Below are 13,553 nucleotides of genomic sequence, written 5' to 3' on the forward strand. Positions count from 1 at the left end.
GTGGTATAATTAACTATTAGTCACTGTCTAAGAAGGTGATACATGATTCTTTCCTCCTCCTGCGTTATCCCGCCAGTAACCCTGTAGGATCAGTTAGTCTGAAGCAACGTCCTGCTCAGCTTCGTAAAAGGGGGTGGATTTGAACCCGAGACCCTTCCGTTGTAGTCTGCCACAAAAGCTGTAACGAACCACTATAACAGGTGGTGTTATGTAACATTAATGTAATGGGTCCAGGGTTTAATCACCTGGCAGCCTTCTTTCGGTAATCTTTACCTTCGTTGTTTTTTTCCCACCATTTGGGGGAGAGTGAGTGTTGGAGCAGAGGGGGCTTGCCTGAAGTCATCTCCGGAGCTTGTGACGGAAGGGAGATCTGAACCCGGAACTTTCTGTTTTCCCTCTTCAATGGATTTAGAAGGGTGTGACTGTGCTTAGGACTACTCTGTTAAAATTAGGTGCATATATGGTAATATGGTATTGATACTTTTTTTTTTGTAAGCAGTAGAAGAAGAAGAGTTGGTTTTTATATGCTGACTTTCTCTACCACTTAAGGGAGACTCAAACTGGCTTATGATCACCTTCCCTTCCCCACAACAGACACCTGTGAGGTAGGTGGGACTGAGAGAGAGTGATTTGCCCAAGGTCACCCAGCTGGCTTCATGTGTAGGAGTGGGGAAGCAAATCCAGTTCACCAGATTCGCCTCCGCCGCTCCTGTGGGGGAGCGGGGAATCAAACCCCGTTCTCCAGATCCGAGTCCACTGCTCCAAACCCCCGCTCTTAACCACTACACCACGCTGGCTCTCTTAGGACTTATCTGTGTGGAATAAGGGTTAACCTCAACAGTATGAAGCTTTGCTTATGGTGGCCTACCATCTTTCCTAAGACTTGTAGTTAATGTTTCCTTATGGCCTCAACAGCCTTACAAGAGGGGCTTCTCATTCCCTTTTTAGGGATAGGATAGCCGAGGCAAAGAGAGAATGCTAGCCTCCTATAGTAAATGACAGCGGTAGAATCTGAACCCAGATCTAGGTGCAACCCTTTGATTTTATAAGTCAGGGCCCCCCAACATGGTGCCTATGGGTGCTGTGGCACCCATTAGCACCTTTTCTGGCGCCCACCAAGTGTTTTTCAAAAGTGGGCAGGGCCAGGTGGGTCTTCTGCCCAGCAAGGCCATTGTGTGGCTGTGCCCACCACACTGTTTCAGAATCCCAAAGGTGCCTGCATAGGGTTGCCAGGTCTTTCTTGGCCACCGGCGGGAGATTTTTGGGGTGGAGCCTGATTAGGGTGGGGTTTGGGACGGGGAGGGACTTAAATGTCATAGAGTCCAGTTGCCAGAGCGGCCATTTTTCTCCAGGTGAACTGATTTCTATCGGCTGGAGATCAGTTGTAATAGTGGGGGATCTCCAGCCACTACCTGGAGGTTGGCAACCCTATGCCTGCAGGCTCAGAAAGGTTGAGGACTGCTGGTATAAGTTATTCTAGAATGTCTCTTGCTGGCGCTCAAGTCACTGCAGGCTTAACTATCTAGCTATTTAGGGCAATATTGGCTCAATCAGATTGCTTTGTTTCCTATCTGGGGCTATTGGACTCTGTTAAGAGTTTGGAAACCTTAATCACCCCGCCCTGTTTTATTGATATAAATTAAGCATTGGTAATAAGTAACTGGCTTGCTGCATTTTTTGTAGATGAATAAAGTATCATAAGAATGCCCTTTGCGCAGTAAAAGGGCTTGTGTGTAAAGCACTGGTTCCCAACCAGGGGTCCGTGGACCCCCAGGGGTGCGCGAGAACTAAATTAAGGCCCGCGAAACAAAGTTATAAACCCATAATAAATTAATATTTTCAATTAAAAGTTCTCTATTGTAAAAATAGATATTCAAATATTATTCTAAGTTTAATGTTTAACTAACAGTTATGATTAAAAGTTGGTTTTCAAATTCTCAGAATTTTTATTTTGAACCTTGGGGGCCCTGCACCGGGAAAAAAAAGGCCTAGTGGTCCCTGGTCAAAAAAAGGTTGGGAACCACTGGTGTAAAGAGACGGCATAAGTAGTAGTACCTATTACTGCCCAGAGGCAAGCACTGCCATAGAAGTTGGCTCCCAGCCTTACAGCTGGTTAGCAGCACAGTCCAGGTGGGGCGGAGGCACCCAACTTTGGAGTATGACCTCCACCTCTTGATTTCATGGATGTATGGGCTGGGATGGTCCAAAGGCCTTTTTTTAAAAAAAGTATTAGTATTGTGGTTGGGCTGGGGAATAAGGAACAAGGAAGTGCAAACAGGGAACTGAAAAGCATCTTCGTCCTTTCAGGAAAACTGCTCAGTGGTGAGATATGCACATGAAACCTGTGAGGTTTACTTAGAAATGCAGGAGGGGGGGGGGAAGGAGGTGCAAGGTAGAGCATTTTGTTAGACCTTTTAGATCCCAACGCGTTACAAGCTTTATCAGGGGATCTTACACAGAAACCTCTCTGGCTCTCAGTTTGTCCACGGTGGGAGCCAGAGAAGTTTCTGTGTAAGATTCCCTGACAAAGCTTATAGTGAAATGCATTGGGATCTAAAATGCTCTATTTTTTTCTCCTACCTACCGTTCCAGCCAAAAAACAAATCAGTGAGTTATAGATCAAGTCAAGCGTGAACTGACCCTAGAAGCTAAAATGACTAAACTGAGGCTGTCGTATTTTGGTCACATTATGAGAAGGCAAGAGTCACTGGAAAAGACAGTCATGCTAGGAAAAGTTGAGGGCAGCAGGAAAAGAGGAAGACCCAACAAGAGATGGATTGACTCAATAAAGGAAGCCACAGCCCTCAGGACCTGAGCAAGGCTGTCAAAGATAGGACATTTTGGAGGACATTGATACATAGGGTCGCCTTGAGTCAGAAGCGACTTGAGAGCACTTAACACACACACACACACACACACACACCATTCCAGCCCTTTCCTGTTTACTTAGAAATAGCCCATGTTGTTCAGTGGGTTGCCTGTTGAGTTCCAGGTCCATAAGAGTAACAGCCTCGGGCTGCAGACTTTTACAGACCCTGGGGATAAGGATACTCTGATGCGTAGTGGTGTAGTGGTTAAGAACTGTGGTTTGGAGCAGTGGAGTCTGATCTGGAGAACCGGGTTTGATTTCCCCACTCCTCCACCTGAGCGGCGGAGGCTAATCTGGTGAACTGGATTTCTTTCCCCACTCCTACACACGAAGGCAGCTGGGTGACCTTGGGCTAGTCATTCTCAGCCCCATGTATCTCACAGAGTGTCTGTTGTGGGGAGGGGAAGGTGATTGTAAGCCGGTTTGATTCTCCCTTAAGTGGCAGAGAAAGTCGGCATGTAAAAACCAACTCTTCTTCTTCCCAAACTTGTACCATCTAAATCCTCAGGGGTCCCCAACCTTTTTGAATCTGCGGGCACCTTTGGAGCTCTGACTCAGGGTACTGGACATGGCCACCAAATGGCTCCAGCAGGAGGCGGAGCCAGCTACCAAATGGCTGCCACAGCCTGACCTTGAGTCACCCAGTGAAGATCTTTGTACTGTGATGGTGGCTGCCACCAAAACAAGGTTTTTAAAAATTTGCACAGCCAGTCAAATCTCCAGTGGCCAGTGAGAAGCCTTGCTGTGCAAAAGCCCCTCCTGCCCTTGCCCAGTGTCTAAAAACACTTGGCGGGTGCCATGCAAGCTATGGGCATAAGAACACAGGAACATAAGATAGGCCATGCTGGATCAGACCAGGGTCCATCAAGCCATTGTGGCCAACCAGGTGCCTCTAGGAAGCCCACAACAAGTCAACTGCAGCAGCATCCTGCCTGTGTCCCACATCACCTAATATAATAGGCAAGCTCCTCTGATCCTGGAGAGAATAGGTATACTTCAATACTAGTATCCGTTTTTACTAGTAGCCATGGATACCCCTCTCCTCCATGAACATGTCCTCTCTTAAAGCCTTCCAAGTTGGGGACCTCTGCTGTAGCCCAATGGTTCTTAAACTTTTTTAAATGTTGTGTCCCACCAATCACTCTGTCAAAGTACTTAGGTCCCTCCATGACAAAACAATAAGCACACGTTTTTGCAAAGAGGACATTTATAGGTTTACAGGCGTTCTGTTAATATTTTATCATGTATGTCATGTTTTATGTGCATAATAAATTCTGTCACTGTGGCTTTAAAACACAAACAAACAAAAACAATGCCATCAGTAGCTGAAAACTGTAATGATACCGTTGGGTACACATTTTACTGCTATGGAAACTATAAAACATCTAGATAATTTTTTTCTTTTTAAATGGCAGTAGTGAGAGAGCAAATTCTTAGTAATTGTTATAAACACCCTGTGTCCCGCTTAGACTACTACTATGTCACAGTGGGGCTGCTGGAATTTCGGCTGAAAACCAGGGCTTTAGCGCACGCTTTTCATCAAGTCCCATGTATCTGTCACTAATAGGGGAGACCTGGAGATCTGCTGCTGTTACAGTTGATCTCCAGATGACCAAGATCAGTTCCCCTGGAGACAATGGCTGCTTTGGAGGGTGGACTCTATGGCATTGTGCCCTCCCCAAATCCTGCCCTCCTCAGGCTCCAGCCCCCAAATCTGCCGGTATCGCCCAACCCAGAGCTGGCAGCCCTAGCCACTGGTCTTTGCCAGCTTGTGGATTTCCTGGGCCGTACTTTCTAGCTCTCTGTGGGTATCTTCTTCTCTTGTTTGCTCCCCATCTCATTTGTTTGCGCATGCTTCATGCACGGAACAAACTGTGGCCGCATGTGGATTTTTGCATAGCTTCTGTGGTTTTTGTAGACGGCAATAAATGGAATCGTGACCGTGCAGCCCGAGGCAGATGATGTAAGGGCCGGTGCTCTTCTGGCAGCAAAACAACAAATACCTCTAATGGTTGTAGAACTGGGCCGGTGGGCAGCAGGCTATTTCTTTCAAGTTCAGTAAACACAGTTTTGGCCTGATTTCACATTCTGTGTGTGTGTGTGTGAAGTGCCATCAAGTGGCTTCCAGCTTATGGCGACCCTATTTTCTCTAAGGAGACTCAAATTGCCTTCCCTTCCTCTCCCCGCAATAGACACCTTGTGAGGTAGGTGGGGCTGGGAGAGTTCGGAGAGAACTGTGACTAGCCCAAGGTCACCCAGCAGACTTCATGTGTAGAGTGGGGAAACCAAAGCACCGCTCTTAACCACTACGCCTCACTGTATCTATACTGCTCTCTATCCCTGAAGTCCCCATTCATTGAGAATCAAGCCTAGTCCTAATGGCATGGCCTGATCATTTCTTGCATACACTACGGTGTGAGAGAGCGTTAGGAACTAATTTATATAAGAGATACTAGTCATTTCGCATCAGCAAGCTGAAAAGATTGGGACGTTTGAACTCCATGCCTTTTTGGCCTGCTTGGGTAATTTGGGGGCTGTATCAGAATATTTATTTCCATACTCCCATGGAGGTGAAGAAGAATGCGATCATAAATTGATTAGTTCCTATGGAAATCACTTTAAGAAATGGTTGTAGCTGAGATGCATTCAACTTTTTATCTCTTGGGACATTGCTGGCCCTACAGAATTGGATGAGGTTGACTGTAGGAAATATAGATTCTGATTCCAAATGTTGGTGTAGTTGCTCTTTTTTTAGAATGGGTTGAAACTACTGCTTCCTTTAGCCATAAGGGCTAGAAAGCTTATTTTTGATTGAGATCCTGAATTCTAATCAGAGCTGTGTATTTTGCGTTGTCTTTCCTAAGTAATATTGTTTTGCTCCCTGGTAGAATGTATCTACAGCAGGGCTTCTTAAACTTTTTCCACCCGCGACCCCTTTTTGCCCGAGAAATTTTTATGTGACCCTGGGTATACAGGTATATCAAAGATGTTCAGAAACTTTTTACTGTTGCCAATTTTTTTTGCGACCCCCACATTCAGTTACGCAACCCCATATGGGGTTGCGACCCCCAGTTTAAGAAGCTTTGATCTACAGCACTTGCCACTGTTGGACCCATATCATCTAATGAAGTTTGATCTTTTTAGAGTCTAGACTCTGCTCTGAGGTGATTTACACAATGCTGATGGCGTTCTACCTGATGGATCTAATAGTATCTTTCTCTCACCAGGTGACAAATTCTCTCCTTGCGGACCATGTGGAATCCCAATACAGGTAAGTGTTTGAATCATCCTTGATGGGTTTCTCTAGAGTGCCACTCTGTGAAAAGCACATGGTGAGGTGTAACATAATGGAGCATTGCTTTTTAGTTATTTTGGGGCAAGTTGTAGGTGGTGTCTGGATTGGTGGCATTTTAATAAGCATCGTCTGCTTCCAAGAAGAGTTTTGGTGCTTCCTAATTGCTGAGTGATTCACTTGTAGCCATAGGTTATAATATGGTGCCTTTAAAACACACCTTATACTGAGATCCTTGGTCCATCAAAGTCAGTAGTCTACTTAGACCAGCAGCGGCTCTCCAGGGTCTCAGGTAAAGGTCTTTCACATCACCTACTTGCCTAGTCCCGTTAACTGGAGATGCTGGAGATTGAACTTGGGACCTTCTGCATGCCAAGCAGATGCTCTACCACTGAGCCACGACCCCTCCCCAGTAAGTAAGTGACTCAGTAAGAGCCAAGTTTCAGCTTTTTGCCATCCGGCTGATACATTTCACCAGCACTTAAGTTTGCTCTGATGGCAAGGGTCTGACCGAGGAGGACTTGAACATTCCACCCAGAGGTAGCATACTGTTCAGGCCAGCTCACTTTCCATGACTGAATTAGCCTTCCTCTGAGTTGGAGATGATTGTTCACTTCGTAGAAGAAGGAAGTGCGTGCGTGCCTTGCTTGCTGTATGCAAGACGCTGTCCGTAGTGACTCCACAGAGTGTTTCTAGTCATGGACGTCCCATTTGTACTTGCTATTTGCTACCAGCTTTTTGTAAAATCTCTGAATGCTCTCTGTGCATAGCATTCCCAATAGCAACCTCTGATTTGCCTTGGAGGCTGCATCCGGGGTTGCCCGCCCTGGTTAGAGTTAGTGGGTGACTGTCTTTCAGAACACCGAAATCATTGGATGGATCTGGACAACTACATTTGCTGGATGAAGAACAGTGAGCTTTGTACCCATTTTAGCACAGGGGTCCCCAGCCTTGTTAAGCCTGTGGACACTTCTCAAGTTCTGAGAACAGGAAGTAGGTGCCAACACAAAATGGCTGCCATGGGTGGGCTCAGCCAATGACAAAATGGTTTCTTTGAGGGCTGGGACCAACCCCTGTGATGGATTCCAAATAGGGGCGCTCTGTAGACACAAACCGATGCCTCCTGGGTTCTCTTCTGAAGTACCTCCTGGTCCAGCGAGGTGGAAGAAAGCTAGTGGGGTTTTGGCGAAGTAGGGAGTGGGTGCTAGGAAGCAGGTCAGAAGGTGGCATAGTGGGGATCAGTGTGTTATTGGGAAGTTAAATTGCCTGAAGGTGTTGATTGACTGATGCTCTTTCCCCAAAACAGTGGACATAATCTGCAGGGGAAAGTGAAGCTTGCAATCTTGACGGGCTGAAGGTTGGACTAGAGACTGAATCTACCAGGTAGCCGTAGGGATGAGCTGTTCAGAGAATACTGGGCTGCTGTTAGGTTAGCAAATATAGTTTCCGGGTCGGCTTCAGCCAGCTTGGTGTAGTGGTTAAGAGCGGTGGTTTGGAACGGTGGACTCTGATATGGAGAACAGGGTTTGATTCCCCTCTCCTCCGCATGAGCGGCGGATGTTAATCAGGTGAACGGGATTTGTTTCCCCACTACTACACACGAAGCCAGCTGGGTGACCTTGGGCTAGTTTCAGCTCTCTCAGCCCCACCTACCTCAAAGGGTGTCTGTTGTGGGGAGGGGAAGGGAAGGTGATTGTAAGGTAAGTTGGTTTGATTCTTCCTTAAATGGTTGCGAAAGTTGGCATATAAAAACCAACTTTCTTCTTTCTTCCTCCTCCTTCTTCCTCCTCCTTCTTCTGCAACTGGGTGGTCGAAGATGACTGCAGAAAGGATTTGTGAGTCCTTGCCCAACTGATCAGAATTTTCCCTTCTTTTTTTTTTTAGGCCAGCCTGGTGCCTACCCTGGGGCAGCCTATCCTCCCAACCCTGCTTCCTACCCTGCTGGCTCCAATCCTGCATATCCTCCAGCGGTGAATCCTGGTTTCCCCCCAGGCCCTGTGCCTGCTGGCTCATACCCCGTCCCCCCAGTAGGGATCCCCGGCCAGCCTGCCTACCCCCCGGGCCATTCTATTCAGCCACTGTATCCCGGTCACCAGCCTGGCTACCCTGTCCCACCTGGTGGCTCCTACCTTCCGCCTGCTCCGGGGATGCCCGGAGGGATGGGGGTTAATCCTTTGCTGCCTGGAGGTGTTGCCATGGGCACCTGTGTGTTGGATAAGAAGGCGGAGAAGAAGATGAGGAAGAAGATGAAGAAGGCTCACAAGATGCACAAACCGCACAAGCTGCACGGCAAGGTCTGTGGAAGCTGAGGGGCAGGGGCTCAACCATGCAATTTGGGCTTATTTCACCTGTGGCGTTGGATGGGGAGCAAAGACTGCCTGTTTGCCCTCAAGAGGCACTGTTATCTTTCACCCTTAGGATGATGGTTGCAAGGTGGTCAGAATTAAAATCATTTTATTGATCTGCTTCGTTTATATGCTGCCTTTCTCCCCAAAGGGGAGGAGTCGAAGCTGCTCCCCTTGTTATTTTCCCCCCTCCAATTTTATCCTCACAACCACCATATGACGTGGTTTAGGCTGAGAGGGTATGACTGGCCCAAGGTCATTCCATGAACTTCCATGGCGGAGTGGGGATTCTAACCTGGGTTGCCCAGATCCTAGTCTGATACTCATAGAATCATAAGAGTTGGAAGGGACCACCAGGGTCATCTAGTCCAACCCCCTGCACAATGCAGGAAATTCACAACTACCTCCCCCCCACCCCCAATGACCCATACTCCATGCCCAGAAGATGGCCAAGCTGCCCTCCCTCTCATGATCTTCCTAAGGTCATAGAATCAGCATTGCTAACAGATGGCCATCTAGCCTCTGCTTAAAAAACCTCCAGGGAAGGGAGAGCTCACCACCTCCTGAGGAAGCCTGTTCCAGTGAGGAACCGCTAGGATTCCTAGGAGTCAGAACTTCCAACCCCATAAGGCCCCATATACAAGAGCCAACACTGCTTTTGTGGCTGAAAGTCATGCAAAATGCTCTGATCGCAGTCATGAGTTTTATTCTGCAAGAGGGATGCTGCTAAGTCCCAGACACACCGTTTGAAGAAGGACGCATGAATGACGCCACCCTTGAGAAAAGGATGTTCCAGGCAGCTTTTCTTGTCCAGAATTACAGAATCATAGAGTTGGAAGGGACCACCAGGGTCATCTAGCCCAACCCCCCTCCACAATGCAGGAAATTCAGAACTACCTCCCCCCCCACACACACACACCAGTGACCCCTACTCCATGCCGAGAAGATGGCCACGGTGCCCTCCCTCTCATGATCTGCTTAAGGCCATAGAATCAGCATTGCTGACAGATCTAGGCTCTGCTTAAACTTCCAGGGAAGGAGAGCTCACCACCTCCCAAGGAAGCCTGTTCCACCGAGGAGCCGCTCTAACTGCTAGAAAATTCTTCCTGATGTCTAGGCGGAAACTCTAACCATTGCACCACATTGGTTGTTTTGAGGCCTACCTAGTATCGAAACTCATCTCCTTGGGAAAGAGAAGCCGTGCTCTCCCAAACCCTGGACTTCCAAGCCAATTGCTGATGTGCACAGAAGCCCTTTTAAAAAAAAAGCCTGTGACTGCACTGGGGGAGGAAGCCTGAATCTGCCTCCCCTCCCCCCCCCGCCTCAAATGGCTGATGAATGCAGTTACTGCTTTCTCAAGAGGGCTTTGAGCCTATAGCCCTGCCACTGCATCAGTAGGAGGAGCTGTGTCTGTGCAATCTGTTCATGGTTCCTCCCGTAGTGGGGGAAATGCACGCTAATGCCTTCTTCCAATGTTGGCCATTTCCTCCCCGAACACATCTCTGCAACCTTAAAGGCCGCAGTTTTGCTTTGGAAACCATTTCAGGAATTTGTAATTGCATTGGGGTGCTGGATTTTCTTGCAGACGTGTGGAATGTTAACACCAGTTGTTAAACTGTTTAGGTGGGGGGTGTCAAATGTAAGGCCCGTGGGCCGGATCTGCCCCCTTGGGGGCTCTTATGTGGCCAGCGAGCCAAATAAGACCTGTTTTATAACGTCTGTCTTCTGCTACTTGGATGAGCCTTTAATGCCTACAGAGTCTCAGAATTGATTTCTCAGGCCTTTTATGCAGGGACGTTTCCCTGCGGTCACCCCCGCCAACTGCTTCGGGGCTTCCTTTCGATTATGCATGACTTTTCCGCCTGTCAGAGGTTGCCTCGTTCTCCCTGCACGTTTTGCCCGTGTTTTCGAGGTGCTGTTTTAGCCAGAATCTGGAAAATGCAGGCAAAATGCACAGGGAGAGCAACGTGACCCCTTTATGGGTGGAAAAAGCATTCATAAGCACAAGGAAGCCCCGAAGCAGTCGGCGGGGGTGACCGCGGGGAAATGTCCCTGCATAAAAGGCCACGGTCTTTCCAGGATTCAGGATTAACCCCAACATGCCAAATGGGATCAATTTTTAATCCTTTTGAATGTCAAGGTCAAATACCTAATATTGGGGCTCTGTGGTCTGTGCCTCAATAAGGAACCAAACATGGCTGTTTAAAAGAAGAAATGAAATCTGTAAGTGATTTTTGAAGGGGTAGGTGGGTTGACAAAATTACCAGTATATGAAGGAAGTGGCAGGCAAAAGATTTGTATGGGATTAAAGGGATTCTTGGAGATGCTTTACAGGAAAGGAAATAATAAAACTGTACAGTTGCTAGGAGGCCAAGTTTGGACCATGTGCAGAACTGTGCTACTGCACTGAAATAATTTTGCAGCCTGCAACTGTGTGTGTTTATAACTTATTGTGAGACCTTGTGTGCACAACTTCCTAAGCAAGGACTCGCAGCAATTGCATGAACACATGAAGCTGCCTTATACTAACCCAGTCCTATGAGGAAAGGTTGAAGGAGCTGGGTATGTTTAGCCTGAAAAGGAGAAGACTGAGAGGGAATATGATAACCATCTTCAAGTACTTGAAGGGCTGTCATGTAGAGGATGGTGCCGAGTTGTTTTCTGTTGCCCCACAAGGTCGGACCAGAACCAACGGGTTGAAATTAAATCAAAAGAGTTTCTGTCTAGACATAAGGAAGAATTTTCTAATAGTTAGAGCGGTTCCTCAGTGGAACAGGCTTCCTCAGGAGGTGGTAAGCTCTCCTTCCCTGGAGGTTTTTGAGCAGAGGCTAGATGGCCATCTGTCAACAATGCTGATTCTATGAACTTAGGCAGTTCATGAGAGGGAGGGCATCTTGGCCATCTTCTGGGCATGGAGTAGGGGTCACTGGGTGTGTGTGTGTGTGGGAGGTAGTTGTGAATTTCCTTCATGGTGCAGGGGGTTGGACTAGATGATCCTGGTGGTCCCTTCCAATCTAGGATTCTATGATTCTAGACCCATGTTCCATCAAAGTCAGTATTGTCTACTCAGACCGGCAGCTTCTCTCCAAGGTAACAGGCACGGGTCTTTCACATCACCTACCTGCCCTCGCCCCTTTAACTGGAGATGCTAGGGATTGAACCTGGGACCTTCTGCAGGCCAAGCAGATGCTCTACCACTGAGCCCTTCAATGTTTGGGTGATAGAAACTTTATGAATAGTTAATCCATATGTCCATTATTAGCTATTCTAAACTGTATAGTTTCAGTAATGCAAATGGACTCTTGCATTGAGTTTTTGCTCTGAATTTTGATGTCATTTGGCTCTTTAATAGTACAGGGTTGCAGGCACTTGATCTATGTAAAGCTGTCTTTCCTTCCATGCCTCCCTTCTCCTTCTTGGTCCACAAGGGGAACATAATACACTAGTGCGACCTATGTTAGTCAAGGTTGAAGTCCGCTGACGGAAGATCAATAGATTAAATTATGGTTTCAAGTGACAGTCATTACCTCTTTGCGTCCCTTTTCACAGATGAAAAAATGAAAGATGACAGACGTGTTTGCCTGATGAAACCTGAAGCTACATCACTGGCCCTGAAGAGCTTGGTTAGAACTAGAGAAGGTGGAAGTTAGGGACCATCTGACAATTGTAGTACTGGTACAAAAGAAGCTGTGGGGAGAAAAGGGGAGTAGACTGTAAGATTAGTCCAGACTCCAGAGCTTATTAAATCAACAAATGCTCAGTTACTGGCTTAGGTTCTTTGGGATTTCATGATGTCTAACCTTGTAGAGATGGTGCCACATCCCAGCAAAAAGTGTTCCTGAGAACTGGCATGGATTTGTGGAATGCTGGAGCGGCAATAGACTTCTCTCCCCACTCCCATGTTCACACCCATAACTTGCAATTTACTGTGACATTTAATGTGTAAAGGATAGGTGTTGCTGAATCCACAGTCCCAGACACTTGGAGCTTGCCTGTAGTGATTTGCAAAGAAGTAGTCTGTATGTCTTTAAAGACAAGTCTGCTCATCTGATCAGCAGGGAGAGCAAAATGAATGCTTTCAGCTGATGGCATTCACTTAATCTCCCCCTATAGACACTTTCTAGGAGCCCCGTGGCGCAGAGTGGTAAGCTGCAGTATTGCAGTCAAAAGCTCTGCTCACGACCTGAGTTTGATCCCGATGGAAACTGGTTTCAGCCGGCTCAAGGTGGACTCAGCTTTCCATCCTTCCGAGGTCGGTAAAATGAGTACCCAGCTTGCTGGGGGTAAGTGTAGACGACTGGGGAAGGCAATGGCAAACCACCCCATAAACATAGTCTGCCTAGTAAACGGCACGATGTGATGTCACCCCATGGGTCAGTAATGACCAGGTGCTTGCACAGGGGACTAAGTTAACCTTTTACCTATAGACACTTTCTGGACTGGAGGCTTGGGTTCAACCTGACGACTCTAGTAAGGATGTTGATGTCTCATAATGTGTTTGTCTCTCTTTGCTCTCCGCAGCATTCCTCCTCTTCCAGCAGTAGCGATTCTGACTGAGACTTCTCCCGCCTTCCAGCCGTACCTTCTTCCCTCGAATGCCGACCCTCTCTCCACTTCCTGCTTCCATCCAATGCTAATCTATTGAATAACCACCAGATAAAAAAAATGATTCCTCCTGTTCTTACAGGTTTGGGCCAAAATGTTAAGATTATCCCATTGGCGTGCCCCCCTACCTGCAAAGCCTGATGGGAATTCTGGTGGTGGTGATTAAATACAGCTGGAGTGTTCAGCTGCTATGCCAGAGCAGGAAACCATCAAGCTGGTATAAAGGGACAGTGGAAAATATATAAGCTACGATGGTGGCCATAACCTTCTGAAAAGGTCGGCTCACCATTGCTGCAACCAATCAAGTCATTTCTCAGCAACTTGAAGCGTTCTGATTGGTTCCAAAAGTGTCTGCAGAAACGTATCACATTATCACTTTAAGCTGGAGTTTGATTGTGGGATCATGGCTTTGAGTTGGCCAAAGCGCTTTTGAAATCTCCCT

General features: G+C 47.3%; 1 protein-coding gene across 1 annotated transcript; it reads left to right on the forward strand.

Annotated features, from left to right (window-relative positions):
* The first annotated feature begins 6,110 nt into the window (after positions 1-6,110).
* PRR13 (proline rich 13) lies at positions 6,111-13,063 on the forward strand. The gene is made up of 3 exons (XM_056849265.1): positions 6,111-6,140; positions 8,046-8,455; positions 13,028-13,063. The coding sequence occupies exons 1-3, from the start codon at positions 6,122-6,124 to the stop codon at positions 13,061-13,063; spliced, it is 465 nt and encodes a 154-aa protein (XP_056705243.1). The 5' UTR covers positions 6,111-6,121.
* Positions 13,064-13,553: the final 490 nt, after the last annotated feature.

Source organism: Euleptes europaea, chromosome 1 (assembly GCF_029931775.1).
Source record: "Euleptes europaea isolate rEulEur1 chromosome 1, rEulEur1.hap1, whole genome shotgun sequence".
NCBI classification, from domain to species: Eukaryota; Metazoa; Chordata; class Lepidosauria; order Squamata; family Sphaerodactylidae; genus Euleptes; species Euleptes europaea.

What these genes read in the sequence shown, in the direction of transcription:
- PRR13 (XM_056849265.1), top strand. An exon ending in CGCACAAGCTGCACGGCAAG is followed by an intron (nt 8,456 to 13,027) that starts GTCTGTGGAAGC and finishes TGCTCTCCGCAG; the next exon opens with CATTCCTCCTCTTCCAGCAG.